This window comes from Sinocyclocheilus rhinocerous, unplaced genomic scaffold (genome assembly GCF_001515625.1).
Source record: "Sinocyclocheilus rhinocerous isolate Xijiao unplaced genomic scaffold, SAMN03320098_v1.1 scaffold1405, whole genome shotgun sequence".
NCBI classification, from domain to species: domain Eukaryota; kingdom Metazoa; phylum Chordata; class Actinopteri; order Cypriniformes; family Cyprinidae; genus Sinocyclocheilus; species Sinocyclocheilus rhinocerous.
In genome coordinates, this window is record NW_015645543.1 from 381,372 (window position 1) to 403,391 (window position 22,020).

The following is a 22,020-nucleotide window of genomic DNA, read 5'->3' on the forward strand; positions in this document are numbered from 1 at the left end:
ACACAGCGTCTTCACGACATGGCGGCAGCAACAATACTACAGCAAGAATAATAGTTACGCCTTCTTTCTTTACGTGAACATTTAGGTGGCGTTATGCAAACCTTCCCACTTCGTGACGTAGGTATGTGGGGGCGTGTTAGAACGAGCCGTTTTAGGTAGGCGTGGTTGACTCTTAACTTTTATAAAGAATATCTCTTTGGATTTGAGACTTTAATCTTTATGCACCAAAAGCTTGTAACACTCCAAAGAGAAAGGAAAAATTGAAATCGCATCATATGACCCCTTTAAGTTTTATGACTTAAATACACTAATTTTCAACAAGGATGCATTAAATTGATTCAAAGTGACCGTAAAGTCTTTCTATTCATCAAAGAGTTCTTAAGAAAATCAGTTTCTACAAAATATTAATTCAGTATTTTCAGTATTCAAAATATATTCAACATTGGTAATAATAAGAAATGTTTATTGAGTAGCAAATCAGTATATTAGAATGATTTCTGAAGGATCATGTAACTCTGAGGTAGGAGTAATCGCTGCTGAAAATTCAGCTTTGCCATCACCAGAATAAATAACATTTTAAAATATATGAAAATACAGTAGAAAACAGTTATTTTGAATTGTAATAATATTTCACACTATTACTGTTTTTACCATTTTTAATTAAATAAATGCCGCCTTGATGAGCATAGGAGACTTTCAGAAACATTCAAATATCTTATAGACCCTAAACTTGTGAATGGTACTGTTTGTGTTTAATGTTGATATGTAGCCCTGCTTTAAATCTGTGCAGATTCAAATGATGACCACATATGGAGTGGACACTTCTCTAAATGTCCAAAAGAATACAAGCATTACTGTATCCATGGTGTTTGCCGTTTTGTAAAGGCGCAAAACACTCCTTCATGCAGGTGAGACTTTGACCTGTCCATCACTCAACCAATCAGTCAAGAAAATGTTGAATAATTTGTTTGTTTTTGTACAGATGTGAAACGGGATATATTGGCACTCGTTGTGAATATCGTGATCTTGATCTCCGTGTTGAAGAACGAAAGAAAATAGTCATCGCATGTGTGGTGGCAGGATTGGTCTTTCTGATTCTGCTCATCGTATTCATATGCGTCTGTACACAGTGAGTAATGTGATACATTATATAATATTTTCATAGTCAAACCTAGAAGAGTCAGTCTTCAAGTGTTTTTTTAACCTTCAATGTCTTTCTTTTGCCCGTCTTCCTATCTTGTTTCACAGCAAACGATATAAACCATGTAGAAAAAAGAAGAGAAAAAAGGAAACGAGTGACGAAGATGAGAAGCTCAGTTCACTAAACACACATGAAGCTTTAACTGCTCCAGTCGACACATCCGACACAAATGCTGTATGAAGTGAGTCTGTTTATTTCTTCTCTTGCATCATTCAGTTTATATTAACCATGTGGTGCATTAAGGCCACTTACTGTTCAGATTATGTAAACCAACAGCTCTCAAATGGTTCAGGACTTACATTGGATATCAAGTGGCAAACCAATGCACTACCATATTGTTTATCATATACAAAATATCCTTGAAAATGTCTATTTCTATGATTTCATGCAATCTGCAAATAATAATTTACTGCATAAAATGCACTGTGGTCAGTACAAACCATGTTTATGTTTGTAACAAGTGAACTCGTATTTAATTAAGTATGAGTCATATTTTCTGTTATCTTGCCTTGTTTTGTGCATGGTTTTTGAGGATGTCTCTACGAATATTGGCATCTGAAGAAATTGGCCAGCCTCTATTAAAGGGTTAGTACATCCAAAAATAAAAATACTGCTATCCCTCATGTTGTTCCAGATCTTTCTTCTGTGGAACACAACAGATGATAGTCTGAGAAATGTCTTTGTTTTTTGGTCTATAATGGAAGTCGATGGTCACCAGAATGGTTTGGTTACCAACCTTCTTCAAAATATCGATCTAAAACTATGCTTTTTAGTGATGGTTGAATCTGCACAAAATATCATGAAATTTGATTGGGCGTGAAGTCCAGAACGAGGGATTTTTCCCCTCTTTTTATTATTATTATTTATTTTTTATTTATTTTTTACTGCTGACCCATCGCCACATCCTTACGTCACATCTTATACATTATCAAATTAAATATTTGCTCCAATCCAATTAGAAAGTGATCCGCACTCAAGCTCTATAAAACTGAATGGCAGTCTTTCCACACCATACAAGGTCAGCACCTGCCAGCATTTTAGAAGTACACAGAGCAGGCTCTATAAGGGAAAGTATGGAAACAATCAGCAAAATGTCTGTTTGACGTGTGTGGCTATTGTGACGCTGTTCAGACTTTGGTTGCCAGGCAGTCAGATCAACTTTTAGCTCAAATAGATGGGTCTAATGATCTCTTTCTTTTAGTGAAACAGTGAAGTGATCCTGCCAGGGTTGGTAATGGCGTGATTGTGGTGTGGAAATGAGGACTCGTCCCGCCGAGTGATGAAAGCGGTGCTTTACAGTAATCCTGAGTGGACTTTAAATGAACTTTGAAGATATGGTGTGATAGGCAAGCGTTGCCATTTTCTGTGCTACTGTTTACCTCATTCTTCATGCCACAACTCATTTTCACACTTTTCAGAAGAAAAGTTGGAGATGAACTGAATGTATATGCCTTCAGAATGGCTGTAATGAATAGGTGAATTGAATAGGTGGCGTGCAATATGCTGAATGCAAACAAAGCCGATTTATATTGGTTTAATTATAAGCCTATTTATATTGCATATGATGCACAGAATATTAAAAAAGGTTACCATATATTAGGTTTGATAGATGCTAAGATATTAAGTTAAATTGTTATATTGACAGTTTCAACGGTTTCTGGAAGCAGTTCTCCCGACTTTAACGGACCAAACATTTTTCTTAACTTTGATTTATTTATTAACATGTACATCGAAAGTGTTTTGGGTTTGTTTGGTGTTAAAAGAGTATATTTTAAATGATGAAATTACCATTAATGTGTATTTTTTGTCTCTATTGAGTTTTTTTTTTTTGAGAGAGAGAAGTATTAGCCATAATAAATAAAATGTTTTGAAATCATGTGTTTGGTTAAGAAATATTAAGTGAACAACCGTTTTTATTTTTAGATGAAAAAGAAAACTTTTATGTATTTTTGTGAGGTACATTTTTGGAAATATTTGATAATGACAAACTTTATTGATAAAGTTAGAAGTTAGTTGCACATACTTTTCAGATTTTTTTCCCCCTCTTTTTGATTGTAAGCACTAAAATATTTGAGATTTTCTTCAAATGCATGCTGTATTTAATTCTTACCATAAAATGTCTTTTTGAACTTGCTCATGTCAGTATTTTTATTATTGCAATGATACACAAGAAAGTTTAATTTTCAGTGGGTCTATCAGTGATTTAAAAAAAATTCATTTTTGTGGTACTGTAAATGCTTGCATTGTGTTCTGTAAACAAGGTGAATGTGGCACATGATCATTTCTTCACACCAAGGTGGAAAATGTCCATGGAATGTGCAAAGGTGCTTAGCTAGAATAAACTGTCCACCAATCCTGTTTCCAAGAAATGTTCCTGCTTTATTGTTTGTTTTTTGCCCTAGTTGCAGCTGCCCTCAAAAATCCAGTCTGTGGGATTATTTAACCTTTATCATTATAGATAAAGCTTTGAAGAGCCGTCTTGTCTTAAGAACTTTTATTACTCATAAATGTTTGAATCCTCAGTGTGGATTGAAGCCAATAGAAACTGGCTGGTGTGACCAGCACGGCCGGACCTCGTGTTTCAAGAACAGCCATAAATAGCTCGCCTTTGCGTGATGTCAGGGGTTGGAGAACGACAGGAATCCAGCACCTCAGTTGGTGGGATCTTGTGAGGCAGATGTTTTTCCATGATATTTATCAGAGCTGTGCCAAATGTTCCATCAGAATATCACTTAACCAGACAACTGTATACAAGCCTGTCTTCAAAACCTATAGAGATTTTACAATTATTTTTGGTGCAAGATGTAAAGGCTGTGATAGATTATATGAAGATCCGAGAGCCATTTGAGGTTCTGATCCACCTAACATAGCAAAGACTTGTGACGAATGTGTCCTTCAGCTGAATTTCCTTTGAACTAAAGCAGCAGGAAACGAAAGCGTAAGGTGTGTCTCAAAGAAAATGAAATGGGTAACCGATACAACACTCTTTCAGCAGGAGATAAGGGTGTCACTCTGATCTCACCATTTTCTCCAGGTCTTCTGAAGCCATATGATATCTTCATCGGTGAACTCGAGAATTGGTCCAATTTGTGAGCAAATCATTCAGATTTTGTGAACTGAATAAACTGTTTCATTGTCAAACAGACTCAAAAGTCGTATGAATAGCTTTAAGGAGGGCTAGATTTACAGTGAATAATGACTTAAATTAAGATGTTGATATACTTCGGAAGACTTGAAATGCTGCTCATGGGTCATATGGACAGCTTTTATGACATTTTTATGGTGTTTTTGTCATTGTGGAACTTGACAGCCATATCCTGATTCAATTTCATAGAGTGCTGCAGGGATCATGATATTTGGAAGTCCCAAAAACCTGTAAACAAGTCAGCATTTTAACACTTAGGGTTCAATTGTTCCAAAGTCAGTGGGGTTTTGTTTAAATGCCTAAAATGATGTCTGTATTTAACACAAACTCAAGATATTTTCATATTTTATTCTACGACAAAATAGTCTGTGACATCAGTGGTTCAACCATAATTTTATGAAGCTACAAGAATACTTGTTGTGCGCAAAGAAAACAAAAATAATTACTTTACCCAACAGTTTCTTCTCTTCTGTGTCAGTCGACATGCATTCAGAAGAGTACCACAACGCAAAGTCATAATTTTGGGGTTTTTTGCGCACAAAAAGTAGTCTCGTAGCTTTATAAAATTACGGTTGAACCACTGATATTTTAATGATGTCCTTACTACTTTTCTGGGCCTTGAACGTGTCAGTTGTGTTGCTGTCTGTGCAGGGTCAGAAAGCTCTCGGATTTCAACCAAAATATCTTAATTTGTGTTCTGAAGATGAACGAAGGTCTTACGGATTTGGGATGACATGAGGGTGAGTAATTAATGACAGAATTTTCTTTTTTGGATGAACTATCCCTTTAAGCAACTGGGGTGTCGTTTGTTTATAGCTAACATCTAACTTTTTAACTGCTTGCTGGTAGAAAAATCCTATGGGTTTTTTGTCGCAGAAACCAGGGTGATGCTAACTTCCAAAATATGTCATGCTTCAGCATTCTATTGAAAAGGATGCAGGAAATTCACCTTGTGTTCCAAGGAAGAAATAAAGTCATACAGGTCTGGAAAAGCATTCATTTTGGGTGAACCATTCCTTTAAATGTCAAAAATCCTTGTCATTTTTAAAGAGGGAACACTGCCATCTACAGGACAACACGAGAAGTTATTGTGCATCAATTGCCAAGTGAACAGCATTTTGGTCGTTATAAAAAAGCTGATTACCAATTTTTCCCCTTTGTCCCCAGTCAATCCCACAATAGAATTCATGTTACTTTGAGGGTCACAAACCGCAATCAAATGTCTCTTATCTGTTGCACATGTCTTTCTCTACAGGAACAGTTACAATGCTATCATTTTGCACATCTCATTAACACACCCAGAATCACGGAACAGCTTGAAGTCCATCTGCTTTTTGTCAGAGAGCTGTGGAGAGCTTGACCAGAAGAACCCTGCATCACACTTGTAGCAGGTGGCTTTGAGTAATTGACCATGCTTTGACCCAGCAGATTGGGATCCGGTCCATTTGGCAGACTCTAAATTGTGTGGTTTAAACCTGGATCTTTATATTATTCTCAAGGTCTTTTGAACTGGTCTTGACATGGTCTTAAAGGTGAATGATGTTTCATTCCTTCTCATGCTTCTAGTGTGTAACAGTATGTCAGCATGTCTCACCACACATTATATAAGGACAAAGAAGAGACCTGCAGGAGCAATTCGCTACAATAACAAATGATGGAAATGGAGGCTTAAATTAAAAAGTAAGTGAATGTCAAGGTGATTTGAAATTGCTGTGTTATTTTTAGCCAATGATGTGAAACGGTTTTAAATGGAGTGTGTTTATGATTTACTATTAATCTACCAAGAATGGCACAATGGGGGTGGTGCTGTCTTGCTTAAAAATACCAAATATTGAAAGGGGCTACGTATAAACATAAATAAACATTTGAAATATAATTTGAAGCTTTTCTTGTTGGATGAATATTGTGAGCTTATATAGCTGCACAGTTAGGAGCTCTACAGCACCATGGAAATGCTGTTTATCTTCAGAGACAAATGATCCTGTGTTCTTTCACAATCCCTAATAACTTGAAAATATGCCCTTTATTGTATATTTTTAGTCGGAAACAGAAAAGGAGAAGATCTAAATCAATGGTTCTCAACCTGGTGCCCTTCATGAACTTCCAACAAGGGCCGCAAGGTGACTTAATTATAGAATTATTTTAATATTCAAATAATTGAATGTAATTAAAATAGCTAAACATCAAAGTGTACTTATGTATTACTTAACGGCATATTAATCAAAGTTAATTACTTTAACGGAGTGTCTATTTACACTAATTTTAATTTGTTGACATTTTTAGTTTCTATTATAAACGTTTGAATAGAAAACCAACTTTAGGAATTTAAAATTTACCAGTGCTTTGAAAATATCCTGCTGAATAAAAAATTACTGAGGTATATGTGAGTTGTAGCATACGATAAAAAAATAACAGTCTATTATTTAAACAAAGGCATCCATGATAAATCATAAGCAATTGTTATAAAAAAAAATTTAGTTTTTATTTTGTCAGAGTATAAATCTGTTTTTGTTTGACTCGTCAAAGAACAGTAATCACTAGCAGGGTAGTCATTTATTCTGAAAATTGCTAAGCACAGGGAACAAGGGGAATATGTTTTGTGATGTGAACCATCAGAGAGCATTTTTAAACACATCCGTCATGCTATCACTTAATTACGAGGATGTCAGCTGCAGAGTTGACTTCGTGTCTGAGCAGCTGGGGGACGTATTTAGTTTGCTTCTCATAAAAGCCTTTATAGCCATCATTTTCAAACAGGAACTGGCCATTTACTGTAAGTCATGACAGTTTGTAGAGCCATATGCATTCACAATTCACATCAAGCTATATTTGTTTCAGCCAAGGTAAGATTCATTGTCTGTTTGATGAGGTGCTTTTGAGATGACTTCAGTTTGCTGAAAGCACAGACTGACAATGAATTGCTCTCTTTTGTCTGTTTTTCTGTTGTCTGAAATTCACCTAGACATTCTGACATCTTCACCTAGACATCTGATTCACCTTTGTGTTGGTAAATGGTACAATGGAAGGTGAACAGAACATGTGGAGCAACAAGGGGACGAGTGGAAAATCACAATTTCAGATTAGGACATTAGACAATGTCTCAAAAACAAGACAATCTGCTGTGCCAAAACACTGACTGCTCAAATAAAGCAGTATTTTTTAGGAAACAGTATGTCTATGTAATTGTTTGTGTTGCCTATGTTAACAGGCATGGTGATATACTGAGATAGGTGTTGCTCATTATTCTTAATTTGTTCAGAAATCATGCTGACACGCAACTGATTTGACATCTGAGTGAGATTTCCTACATGGCACAGTTGGCCTGTATGCAGACGTACAAATTTATTTCCAACATTTAGTTTAAATGTCATGAGGCATCCATGTATGCCATCACATTAAACCATGGTTTTGTTCTCTGTGTGTAAATGTTGTATCCTGAAATAAGTATGATCACATGGTTGTTTGGCTTGAGGCATAAATCCATGGAGTGGCTGGAATTTAAATTCGTATTACCTTTGGCATCAACTGAGTTTTCAACCATCATTCACCAGTACCTTTTATACAAGAACATAATATTACTGTTATTAATTATTTGTGGACTGGATTGTGAACTTTGGAATCAGTGATTAGTAAGAATCACTTAGCATTTTTGATCAGTTGAATCACTGATTCAGTGTTTTTCTTGTTTTGTTTCTGAATGACTCAGCGTTTTTTAATGAATCTACTCATAAAAACATTCATTTGTTTTGTTCTTGAAAGAACAGCATTTGTGAATTAATCGGTTGAATAAATGCTGCTTCATTCAGGAAGGAACAAAATAAGTTACTTTTGTCTTCATGAGCAAATCATTAAATCTGTCATTCAACTGATTTGCTCTTTTGTTCCTGAATGAATCAGCATTTTGAACCATCAGTTGATTGAAAGATTCAAAGGCAGTAGTGTCCCTGCCTTTATTAGTTTGATGAGCCCAGTCTCATGAAAATGCGTATAAATAGTACGCCAAATAAAAACAGAAAATCGTTTCGATTTTGGCGTTCATATTATACGTACATATGATACGCATACCCCACAACCCTAATCCTACCCATGGGTATCATATGCACACCAAAGTAAATTTTTGCGTATAAACAGTACGCCAAATCAAAACATACTTGACACACTTTCATGAGATCGGGTTGACCTGACAGTCAAAGCGACCTTTATTAGTTTGATGAGCCCAGTCTCATGAAAATGCGTATAAATAGTACGCCAAATAAAAACAGAAAATCGTTTCGATTTTGGCGTTCATATGATATGCACATGTTTGGCGTGCATATTATACGCAGTTTTCGCGTACATATGATACGCATACCCCACAACCCTAATCCTACCCATGGGTATCATATGCACACCAAAGTAAATTTTTGCGTATAAACAGTACGCCAAATCAAAACATACTTGACACACTTTCATGAGATCGGGTTGACCTGACAGTCAAAGCGACATTACGTCATGAGGAAGACCGCAAGGATGTAGGGTGCTATTTGGGACAGGGCATGTCAGTCGTTTTGTTTTGCGAATGAATCAATGTTTTGCACCAGAATACATGATTCAAATGACTGACTTACTCATAAAGGCAAAAACTCGCTAACGATGCAACCTGCAAAAACCAGCAGAGTGATGCAAACAGAAAAAGCTGTTAGAACGCTATATTGAATTGAATCCCAGTGCTGTTTATTAACATAAATGCATTTTATTTTTAATTTTGTAAAGAAATTAATGTGTAAACACAATTTACATTTGTCCACTAATTTCAGTTTTTAGTCATTTCTTCAGCATTTTCTTTAGATCATGAGAAACTCTTATACTGATAGTGTGCTGCGTGTGTTTACAAATCAGAAACAGCTGGTTGGCTGTTTAATAGAATACTAGATCAATAGAAAAACAAAAACAAACATACACACACACGCACACACACAATGAAAGCCCTCTCAGAGCCCAAGAATGGACATAGATAGATAGATAGATAGATAGATAGATAGTGACATGGAGCAAGTAGAAGAAAGACATGTGCTGTGGTCACTACAACACTCAGTAACCTGGTGACCCACAGCTATCACACATATGTTATATCAGACATTTTCACCAGCATCTGAACATCCTCTCCTGCATCTCCACATCTGCTTTGATCTCAGCTCTGTGGGTGCAGAGATACTAATTGAAGGAAGATCTTTTAGCAGAACCAGACATTCCAACATCTCTCTTTCCATCATAGATGTGTGGGGTGTTGCAGTGTGCGTCACTAGGTAGGTGAATTTTGTCTCTTTCCTTTATTACAACCTGTTTCACACACATTTTTTTTGCCTCTGTTCCTTACAGAAAGGTTTATGTAATCTTCCCTGAGGATCAAAAGCAGTGTCTTATTCACCATCCTGACTCCTGCTGAACCTGGATGTAAAGAACAGTAGGAAAGAGGATCCCTTCTTTAACAAGACAGACCTGCTCTGAAATAGTTTTTAAGACTCTTAATAGTTATTCTAATTGCTGTCTTTCATTTTTAACAAGCTTCTACTCATTTCTTATCTCCTCCAACCACAGTGATCATCACAAAATTGAAGCCAGCCCAGAGAAATGCATGAAATTATTATTCTTTTTTTAAATACTGCACTGCATCCTCTGTTGCTTTCATGTGATTATGTGGTTTAATGTTGCTTTTATGTGATGCATACCGCTGCTCACCCCCATCGATGCACAGATGGAAACACAAAGAACATTATGTGACATAATCACTAAAGGTAATAGGTGTTCAGTGAGACAGAGACAGAGTGAGCTGAATTTTAAACATACAGGTGCATGTGAAATTATCATATTGCATACGTTTAAAAAAAAAAACATATTTTATTCTAGTAATGTGACAAACATTTCAAGTAGTCAGGTATTTTATTTTATTTTATTTTAATATCCACTGCATCTTTGTAAGATACTAACAGTGAAAAAGACATCTGCAAAATTTCATGAAATGAAAAGAGCTGGATTTTTATTTTATTTTAATACCTAGAGCATCTTTATAACAGTGAAATAACATCTGCAAAACTTCATAAAGTAATGAAAAGAGCAGGTCTGTCAATTGGCACAATCTTTGATCCCTGCATAATGATTAATTAACTGTGTACAGAGGAGATCTTCAAGAATATTAATACAGGTGCATGTGAAATTATCATATTGCATACGTTTTAAAAAAAAACATTTTTTTCTAGTAATGTGACAAACATTTCAAGTAGTCAGGTATTTTATTTTATTTTATTTTAATATCCACTGCATCTTTGTAAGATACTAACAGTGAAAAAGACATCTGCAAAATTTCATGAAATGAAAAGAGCTGGATTTTTATTTTATTTTAATACCTAGAGCATCTTTATAACAGTGAAATAACATCTGCAAAACTTCATAAAGTAATGAAAAGAGCAGGTCTGTCAATTGGCACAATCTTTGATCCCTGCATAATGATTAATTAACTGTGTACAGAGGAGATCTTCAAGAATATTAAACACCACTGCATGATTTCTGAACAGTGGACAGCATGAATAATCAGGAATATAAAACTAATTTGAACAGTTGCCTTTAATACACTCTCAAAGCTATGCTCAGACATATCAGAAACTCTGCTCATGACAAAGGGATTTTTTTTTACTATTATATTATTATTATGTTCAAAAGTGCTTATGTGCATAAGAAAATCTCATTTTGAGTTAACAATATCATGCTTGCAATTGTTCAATATATGCCACAGACATCATAATTCAGCCGTGCATGACTGATGAAAGATTTGGTTAAGGAAGAGAGAATGGTCATATTGAACTCTTTTTGAAAATGGAGAAAATGTAATCATAGACAGATCATTCTTAAATTACAGTAAGACCACCCTGCTTAAAGGGGTCATATGATGCTATTTTAAAGATCATTATTTTGTGTATTTGGTGTAACAGAATATGTTGACATGCTTTAATGTTCAAAAAACACATAATTTTTCAAATACGAGAAAGGAAAACTTGAAATCGCATCATATGACCCCTTTAAATTCCTGTCCTGTCTTCATATAGAGCACATCAGTAAACACAGCTGAGTGTAAATGTCACAAGTCAGTCATCCTAATGTAGCATCAAAATTCAAACAAATTATCAACATTTGCAATAAAAAGGTTGTCTAAACATCTTTTACATTCTCTTATTAGTTAAAGATTATTAATGCCAGTTTAAATAATTTATCATTTTTAGTAATAAATTAATATAATATAGAAAAATAATAAATAATATATTACATTACATTATGTAGATGCATCTGTTCCCATTCAATTAGCATTTTACTGACACATTAAATTTGTCCATTTAAATATACCAGGTGGATTTTGTTGTTGAGCTAGTTATGAAATGTTATGAATTGACTCAGTATATGAATGCTTCCACTTTATTCTATATACAGTACAGATAGTAGCCTACTTACAATCAATTTCAAATATTAAATGTAATACACCAGTGTATTACTTAATCAAAGCCTAAATTTCATATTCAGTGGCATTTTCTCTTAAGCCTCTTATGTAAGTGTTTCTCCTGCAGTTGAGATGCACAGAAAGGTTCTTCATAAAAACACAAAGTAAGATCTCTCCTGAGACATTTATATCATTCGAAGGAGCTGTGCAATTTTTGATGGAAAATACGTATGAATGAGAATAGCTGAGGACATTTATAGAGCAGACTTGATACAGAATCTGTGTTTCTGAAATTCTACCGCTGCTGGGGAATGTTGGATTAAGCCGCGTATTTTCAGCTAAAAGCTCTCTAAGATATGTGAGCAAGATCTGTGAGGATAAAACGAACATAAAGCCTCAAGGTCCTCTGCTCAAATAAAGATTTTTTGGGGTTAATAAAACAGATCACTGCAAAAGCCCAGATTGCCTAATTGGGAATATTTACAGTTTATGACAGTATAGCCTTCCCCTCCTCAAACCCTTCCCAGGTCGTCTGGAGCGTCTGCTTCCACATGAGTTTCAAGACAACCCAGGCTGAATGTGTAAATGTCAGCCACACACTCTTACTGAATTACAAACTGGCAGTGTTGCCCAGCTCCAGATTGCAAAGTTTTCTAATTTGCAAGTGCATTTTTATCTTTAATTCATACTACAAGACTGATTTTTGTTTAGCGTGCAGCTCTCGTAAATTTGCATTAGTCATACTTATATATATGAACATATTTTTTTCTTTTAATAAAGCAATGTGACAGACCAAAAAGGCATTGTCATGATGAAAGAAGAACTTAACTATATCAAACTGAAATTTTGTATAATATACTCTTTGTTTGAGAGAGAAAGAGAGATTGATTGATTGATTTACGAATTGATTTCTTGTTCTCTGCTTGGCATTTTAAATAAGAGAATGACAGGAAGAAAGACAGGCTTCTTCTTTTTTATATTATTTATTTTGTGAATAACTGAAAAAAAAAAAATACATGGCACACAACAGCCAGGCAAGATATCAGTTGTGAAAACAGTGTGTTAAGTGGTCTGTATATAATCTCTATGAAAACCAGCTATTCTGTGTGTCCTTGCAATGTTGCACATAATTGGCACATGCAGTGTAGTGTAGCTGGGAAGAATATGAAACAATTGATTCCTTGTTCTCTGCTTGGCCATTTAAAATGAATCCAATTACCAGTATTGAAGAACGATGTGGCATCCAAACGATTCCATGTTGATTCTCTATATGATGAATTCATCGTTTTTTTTTTCATCAATGATTTTGGCATCCGTTTGCCATTGATTATATAATTATTTTGATATGTACACAGTCTTACTGGCAATCATAGCCTTTGATTTTTACTTAGCTTCAGAACAAACACACCTATAGATTTAAATGTCATACTTCATAATCAGAAGATGGCAATGCAGTATTTTGGGGCTCTTTGGGGATTATGTCTAAAATGTCAATCCTTATTGTGGAAACGAACAACCTTTGATCCTTTTCCTGTTCTTCTTCTTCTTCTTTTTTTTTGCTGTGCTACTTAACCACATACATTGTTTCTAAGCAACCATGACAAGCACTATGTTCTAAAATTAAAAAAAAGCATTTTAGGGCATCATAGGTGATGTGAAGCTTATTCCAAAAAGTTAGTAACTTGACATGTTGCCTTAGCATTTTAGCCAAATTTTAAGGCTTTATCACTTGTCCTTGACAATCTATGACAAAAAAAGCAACTAAACAAATATTTCTAGTTGATAAACTAGCTAAAAGATCTTTTTGACTTAATACTTGTGTATAGAGCTAATCTCAAAAAGCAAACTTTAGTTTCTTATTGGAGCATTTGTTCTGCTCACTGACAAAGAAATGCTTTGTTGCACTGATTATATTACTGAGTTTCTAAACTCAAAGAAAGTGAAAATTAAGAGAGCTTGTCTGTTTTCCGATGTTTGATTTCATTATGAGAAATGTGATCAAAATGACATGCAGCAAATGAATGAGATTCTTGTAAAGCAATTCATTCTGTCTGTGAAACGTCAGAGATGTCAAACACAAATAGATGCTTTTGTGCCGAGCTGCATTCATTGAATTTACCAACTCAAATAAGACTTACATTAGTTAAATGACTGCTGGCGTCTCTTCTGTCCTCAAAGAGAGGGCACTTCTCGCTTTCATCAGTTCATTAGGCAGAGACAAGTCATGTCAGCTCCTTTCATCTGAAGCGCAATCAAATTTCTTTCATGAACCGACAAGAAATTATAAGCAAAACTAGGCGTTCTCAGTGAGAATAAGGTTGATTTTAATTGCCTCGACACTGTTGGAAGTCTGACAATGAATTCAAAATGACTCTACAAAGTTGCTGTCATGTTGCTTTGGCTGTGTTGATTTGAAACTTTATCCTTATAAGATTGGAGTTGTTAATTGTGACAACAGTTTCTGAATCGTTTAACTGAAACACTTCAGACAGAAAGTGGTGATTCAAATAACAACTCAATTTATTATACAGTATTAATTGCAGTAGAACAATAAATGCCGTATATTAAAGTGTTATGATGTACTAGGACTGTTTAGCTAAAGACTGTGGTTTCATGTTTGTATGTTTGATATGGGCTTTTAAAGGAATAGTTCACCCAAAAATGTTCAGAAAATGTACTCACCCTCAGGCCATCCAAGATGTAGATGAGTTTGTTTCTTCATCTAAACAGATTTGGAGAAATTTAGCATTACATCACTTGCTCAACAACAGATCCTCCGCAGTGAATGGGTGCCGTCAGAATGAGAGTTTAAACAGATGATAAAACATCACAATAATCCACAAATGTTATAAGGAAATACTTACAGATATTAAGAAAAGAGAATGTTAGGCCAACATGTTAGGCCAACAACATTCCCCCAGATTTTCCAATTGGCCTGAACAAGACATTGCATACTGTAGAATGTTGCCGAATTGTGAGCTCCCAGCATGCACTGCAATATGAATAAATCATGCAGGTAGTGCTTTAGGCTTATTGTTTAATAATAAAGAAGTAAATATAAAATAAGTATAGGCCTATATATAAAAAAACACTAATGCTGAAAAGTAAAAAAAAAAAAAAATCCTTATGGATCTGGAGGTCCAGTAACTACATGAAGGTGTTTTTCACCTTCATGTAGTTACTGGACCTCCAGATCCATAAGAATTTTTTATTTATTTTTTTTACTTTGCAGCATTAGTTTCACCTTCATGTAGTTACTGGCCCTCCAGATCCATAAGAATTTTTTATTTATTTTTTTTACTTTGCAGCATTAGTGTTTTTATATGTTATTTATATGTATATAAATATATACATAGTATATAAGTATGTATATAAAGTATATAAGTATACATATATGTTTTTCATATGGTCTAACTGAGACTCTCAGCTGGCTCTGCTGCAAAGACTCTTTAATTGATGCAACTGGGGAACATAAAACGAATGCAGTTCTAAGTCATTGGGATTTGTATATAACCCAAAGTAATGTAAATGAATGTTGAAAATATGCCACTGAAAGTGTTTTTCCTTGAATCAAGGTCAGTGAGACTGACCTTGCTGCTGAGTGTTTACCCACATAATACATAAAACATTCAAAACATCTTTAGAATTGTAATCCCTGAAACTCTGTATATTCAATATTATGAGCTGTGTGTCTTTTCCTCTACTGATTTGATTAATGAATTGATATATTGTGCGAGACTGCTATTGTGAGAAGCCCATGGTGTCAGCTCATGCATGAATGTAGCACAGTGTTGGGAAATGAATTTACAGTGAGTCTCTGAACATTTTCCTGTCAGTTCAAACCTGGCTTACAAGTATCATTTATTTATGGAATATTGAGCGTGGCTGTTTCCAAGCAATGTTTTAAATCTGATCCTGTTTGTCACTTATTTAGCGCCTTTTGAATTATTCATTCCTGACTGACTAGAATATTTGGGAACTGTATTAAGGCATGCCATATTTTTGAAATATCAATCCTTCATTTTCAGAGCCGAATATGAAATACAAAGTGAAATAGAATGATTAAAGAAAATAAAAAGCCATATCATTCATGTGCACATACTGAATATCTAAATACATTACCCACTGAGACAGACTATAATGGTGGTGAGAAATGGAGTGCTCATAAATCATTATTATCTGTAGCCTACAAAAAGTTACATTTACACTTCAGCAGACCCATTCTTAACAAATGAAAAGGAAACAGTCCTGAATTGGTCTCTTCTTCTCTTGTCTTTTGTTTTCTAAGCAAAATGATATTTGAAATAGTTTTATTCAAATCCAGAACCAAACAAATGAAAATGGATGAAAGTGCCTTCATAATGTCCCTCTTGATGAGTAGAATAGCCGATCACACAATGGAAAAGTCGCAAAAATATTAATTGATTAATTGGTTTTTATTAATTGACTCTATCCTTTATGCTTATTTGTCAGTTATACAATTTATAATTTTAAATTTATATAATTTTAAATTTATATATTTATTGAGAGAGAGAGAGAGAGCGAGAGAGAGATAATAAAAACTACAACATCCACAATCCTTTGCGAATACGTCATAAACACGCGCCGTGCAGTTTGGTTCGAAGTGCAAAATTTAAAAGGTATGTAGTGTTTATTTTGTTGCAAAGTCATGACTCCTACAGTTTTATCATGTGTTGTTTGCTCAGACGTGTTTTGGACAGAAAACATAAATAACGAATTGTTGTTATTTAGTGATACTCAATACTGATCGTTTACCGGTTTAATAATAAGTTTGGAATGGACAGCTGGAGTGAACTGTGACCTAAATAACAACTGTCATTTGTTTGTGCTTGGTGTTTTTTAATATCTTTTTTTTCGAGCATCGCACATTGTGTAATATATCGCACATATATGTTTTAATGCGTTTCCACCACTCCTACACTACGTAATAATTTGAAAGAATTTCTTTCGCGTGTAATACTTTAGGTTTATTTGTGAACCGGTTCCATTATGGCTCTGGCAGGAGTGCGTGTAATAGAGCTCGCAGGACTGGCCCCTGCGCCCTTCTGCGGGATGATACTGGCGGACTTCGGTGCAAGAGTGATCCGGGTAGATCGGACAAAGGTGGCAATGACTGTAGATACTCAAGCAAGAGGCAAACAATCAGTGGCCTTGAATCTGAAGAACCCCAAAGGTGCCGCTGTTTTGAAAAGACTGTGTGTCCAGTCAGATGTGGTTCTGGAGCCCTATCGTAAAGGTCAGTGTCTTCATTAAAAGGAGCAAACATATCCACATTCGCATGCTTAAATCTCATAATATTCTGTTAGCTAGCTGGCAGGGTGTATTTTATTGCTTGAATGTAGTATCTTCCTGACACAATATTAACATTTTTAATGAATTTTTTTAATAACAGCGTTTATATATATATATATATATATATATATATATAAGTACAATTAAAAAATAATATCAAATATATTTGTTTTTATTTTGTATTTGTCTAGTTCTAATAGTGAATAATGTTGCCTTTGCTAATCTTAATTATTATGGTAATTCTGATAAACAGTAATTACGCAATAAATCAATGTTCTTTCATTTTAATGCAAGATGGCACAGCGTGTTCTGTCACAATTAGTTATTTTTAAACAATTACCCTCTGTCCATATTGTGCAGTTTGTCTAAATAATTATAGTTGTTTTATTGAAAGCATTGTTAATTAATGTGGGGGGGGGCTTTTTTTCCTTTCATGCTTCATTATTTTATTTTTTTGGTATAATTAAGGTGTTATGGAAAAGATGGGATTAGGTCCTGAAGATTTACTAAAAGAGAACCCGCGCCTGATTTACACACGACTCACCGGTTACGGTCAGAGCGGATCCTACGCTAAGGCTGCCGGGCATGATATCAACTACCTGGCCATGTCAGGTAAAGACCAATATTAAACAGGTGCAGAGGAGCTGGCTAATAAGCTTTCCCAGAATGCCCTTAGGCACAGTGGATGTAAAGCAGAGTAGATTGCAGAGATCGAGCTATGTGAAGTTCAAAATATCTTTGGTGGAAAAGTTTTCTTACACTTTTCGTACAAGCAGAGTCCTTCACACTGAGGCATGACTGCAAACCAGCACTTGTTACATTGCAGACTGAAACCCTATGGAGCAGTCTGGATCTGTGGTGCCATTAATTAAAAGAATTTCAATGGAAATTATGCTGTGTTGCTCTTTAAGCGCAGAGATTTCCTTTTTAATATTTTACGATTTACACAGCTCCAGAGACATCATGTCCATTCAAATTTTCAGATTTTTGAGCCAAATGGATTTTGAATGCAGCATCCAAAAAATTGCATTTAATAATTAATTTTCACAATTATTGAAAGTACAAAATGAATAGTGCCCCAAAGCTGTTGTCTTTTTAGTGAATTTCAGTTTTTAAGCTAAAATATATCACTTATCCTTGGTGCAGTTTTTGCATATGTGTGGATGCGTGACTCAGTCCAAAATGTTACTAAATATAAATTTTTAGCATTTTGTGAAAATGACATGCTAATCGACCAAAAAGAGGTGCAGTTTTAGCCTTGTGGTGTCCAGTGCTTATGTTTTAGATTAATTTGTTTCTATAAGCTACAGAATATGTGGAAGCCTGAATTTGTGCAGGATTTACAGGCCTAATTTTCTTAATATATTCAGGCATAGCGACAGTAAATGTATTAATAATGTATGTTTCCGCTTCGAATCTTAATTTGAAATTACATAATAGGAGCTGTTAGACAATGCAGTCATTATTACAATAAAAGCTTAAGTAAAGTTTTATTCTAAATAATAACAGTTTCATTTGGGTTCATTTTTTTGGCATGAACTGATAAAATGTATATGTAGAATTAAATTTAAGTTGCTTTGGTAAAAGCATCTGCCAACTTAAATTAAAACCATGTGTGCACTAATGTAAGATCATCCTGGCAGGTGCATTTCAGTGTTGCTTTCATGGAAAACAACAACACCAGGTTTGGATAGTGTTTTGAACCACTGATGCATCAAATAACAGTTTTATTGATGTCAAGGAACATCACCAGACATATAATTCTAAACATATTATGCTTTTTTTTGATTAACACCAACTACCATGCATTGCCATGGTACTATCCATTTCTTTTAACTAAATGGGAGCGTTTTTCAAGTTTGATTGCATTTTTTGAGCCCTTTTTTGTTGATTTGCTTTGACCTTTTATGTGCTAACAGAACAATACACACTTGTAATGTAATTATCTTTGATGACATTGGCCTTCACTAAGTCTGTGTGTGTTAAATCCAAATTATTTAATGGCTTCACTTGTAATAATGCCCATTGTTCTTTTGTTTTTGTTCATTCGCTACACTTTTCTTATCACCACTTAACAGGCAATACTATTTAAACAGTTTAAAAGCCCAGAGGATGGAAACAAATGCAAGTGGCTTAATTGATGTTATTTTTAGCTGACCTTTAACTGTGATTTAAAAATAACTGTTACAGTAATTATTCAGCTATTCTTCAGTTCTCAGGATGTCCCTGTCCCTCTCTGTCCATAATAGGGTTGCTGTCCATGCTGGGCCGTAGCTCAGAGAAACCCTACGCTCCATTGAATTTGGTGGCAGACTTTGCTGGAGGAGGTCTCATGTGTGCATTTGGGATTGTGTTGGCTCTCCTAGAAAGAAACAGGTCAGGACAAGGCCAGATCATTGATGCCAGCATGGTGAGATACAGCACCTCATCTTAAAATAGGTTCGCATTGACAAATTGTTATTAACTTCTCTTTGAAATACCAGTAGAACAATTTTCTGTTTCCTACAGACTCTTTCGAATGTGATAGTTTCCTGGGCTGGTTAGCTGAAGCTAAAGAGTGACTGGAAAAAGAAGCACTTGTGCTGGCTTGCTTTCATTCCATACCATCAAATTTATATCATTCTGAGGGTGTCATGAATTGTTTTTCCCCCCCACCGTGCTAAAAATCCTTTTCCTCTTCTTGTTTTGACCAGCCACTGCATGGAATGAGGCAATTACAAGCCTTGTTTATCTCAATACGATCGCCCCATGTTCTGAACAGTCTGTCAATAGTTTTCTGCAATCTGGATTTTCCAATAATTGCTTGGTTTTTCCTTTCAAATTGCTTATATTGGCACTATCTGTTTTCATTAACACCGCTACGTGTGAGTACTGTTAGAGTGGTTATTTTCCAAGTAAGGATGACCCATTTAGTTAGGAATTGCAAATATTGTGGTCTAGCCCATTCTCCAATGGGTCCTTGAGAGCCTAAATGTTCCTCCAAATCAATGTACTGTAATTCACTTTGAAAAAAACCCCAAGAAACTAAACTGTTTAGCTGTTTATTCACAAATATTAAGCATTTGAATTTGGACCTGTGGTTGAAACTATGAAATATTTGCTTGCAAAGCTCATCATTAATGCTTGCTAATTAATAAAGTATGAAAACTAGCGTTTCTGAGGAGTAGGTCACTCAAGCATTAGAAATTGAAATATTGATGCCATTTTACAGCTCGCTGAGAATCTCATGCTTCATTGGTCTCCCCCATATTTTTAATCATTATTAAAATGTTTTAATTATATTAAAAAAAAAAAATTGTCATAGTGGTTGATTATAAACCCTCACAGATTTACATTTCCTACTGTTATTGATATTTGTAAAAATGACATGCTTGTATTATTAGCATCTGACATTTTCTGAGGAAAGTGTTTGCTCAAGAGCCTGTATTGTGTTCTTAGAGCACTTTCATGGTGAGAGAGTCTCTTTGGCTTGTAAAGTCTACATCTACTGGTGATCAGCAAGAGAATCATGTGATGTAGCTTATAGAATGCTAAAAACATTTATTGAGTCAATATAAAGTTAACTTAAAATGAGAAAGGGAAAATAAAGAAAAAAGGAAAACTCAATTCAAGTTTATTCACATAACACTCTTCACAAAATTGTTTCAAAGCAGCTTTACAGAAAATGATTGTTTCAATTTTTTTCAGTTAGGAAGTATTCTGTTATTAGGCAGTGAGTGCATCAAAGTAATGTCCTTATGGTACTAATATACAGCTATAATATAATACATACATGTTATGTGGTTAAAGTCATATGTTCAGTTAAGCAGATTCAACAAACATGTTAGGCAGCAATTACAACTTGTGCTTGTAATGATTACAATATAAGGATGATGTTTGACAGTTTTATACATTGATTTATAGTTGGCATCAATCTGAAGTCTTTGCAGAGTGACTTAACAAGCTAAGTAATAATAAAAGAGTATTGTCATATTTAGCCTTTTTACATACAGTGCCTTGTATTCATACCCCTTCATTTTTTTCACGTTTTATGTTGCAGCCTTATGTTAAACTGCTTTAAATGACTTTTTCCCCCACATCAATCTACACACCATACACCATAATGAGAAAGCACAAAACAGATCTGTGACAACTTTGCAAATTTATTAAAAATAAAACACTAAAATAAAGACATTGCATAAGTAACTCCGTACTTAGTTGAAGCATCTTTAAAGCCTCAAGTCTTTTTGGGTATGATGCAACAAGTTTTGCACATGTGCATTTGGCAAATATCTGCCATTCTTCTCCTCACCTCTTCACCTCTCAAGCTCTGTCAGCTTGAATGGGGGCTGGCAGACATTTTCAGGTTTCTCCAGAAAGTTTTGATTGGGTTCAAGCCCAGGCTGTGGCTGGGCCACTCAGAGACAGTAGGCTTGTTTGAGATGAGCGAAATCTGCGCAGAACCGATCACCGGTGATCACCGCGAGATGCATGCCGGTTATAAAAGTGTCCGAGTTATGTCCGACTTGCTCTGATGTCACGCTGACGTGTGCCAAAAAACTCTCGCGACGGCGAGGCGGCTGTGTCGGATTGTGCAGTCGAGCGCAGTTGCTCTTCTTCGACTGCGCTGATCAAAAGCATGATGGGAAACGACTGACTGACGACACAGCTTAATGATCATTGGTTCAGACAACCGTGATGCTGCGTTCTCTTCTAAAATGTTAAATTTTTTTTATCTGATTTCATGTGATTTATGTATTTAAATTATGCTTGAATATTCCCAAACACTATGACAGTGTGATCACTGTGTGAGATATGTGATAGTTGTCATATTTCTATAAAAATCTAAAATAGGCCTACATGTTTGTATTAAAGTAAAAATGGATGATAAATACGCCTTTCGTATGGAATTAAATA

At 35.0% G+C, this 22,020-nt stretch overlaps 2 protein-coding genes across 5 annotated transcripts in view; both read left to right on the forward strand.

Moving 5' to 3' along the window:
• LOC107706483 (probetacellulin-like) overlaps positions 1-5,686 on the forward strand; it is a 7,617-nt gene extending 1,931 nt beyond the window's left edge. Inside the window, exons 3-6 of one of the 3 annotated variants that reach the window (XM_016510203.1) lie at positions 791-908; positions 983-1,129; positions 1,249-1,382; positions 5,602-5,686. In XM_016510203.1, coding sequence (XP_016365689.1) covers positions 791-908; positions 983-1,129; positions 1,249-1,381 — 398 coding nt within the window. In that variant the 3' untranslated portion in view covers position 1,382; positions 5,602-5,686. Of the gene's footprint in view, positions 1-790; positions 909-982; positions 1,130-1,248; positions 1,383-2,402; positions 3,035-5,601 lie in introns of those variants that run through there. The other 2 variants (XM_016510201.1, XM_016510202.1) reach the window with 2 other exon arrangements.
• Positions 5,687-16,399: 10,713 nt separating this feature from the next.
• Positions 16,400-22,020, forward strand: part of amacr (alpha-methylacyl-CoA racemase) — a 15,044-nt gene continuing 9,423 nt past the window's right edge. The window contains exons 1-4 of one of the 2 annotated variants that reach the window (XM_016510206.1): positions 16,400-16,450; positions 16,813-17,068; positions 17,593-17,736; positions 19,374-19,534. In XM_016510206.1, coding sequence (XP_016365692.1) covers positions 16,822-17,068; positions 17,593-17,736; positions 19,374-19,534 — 552 coding nt within the window. In that variant the 5' untranslated portion in view covers positions 16,400-16,450; positions 16,813-16,821. Of the gene's footprint in view, positions 16,452-16,797; positions 17,069-17,592; positions 17,737-19,373; positions 19,535-22,020 lie in introns of both variants that reach the window. The other variant, XM_016510205.1, reaches the window with a different exon arrangement.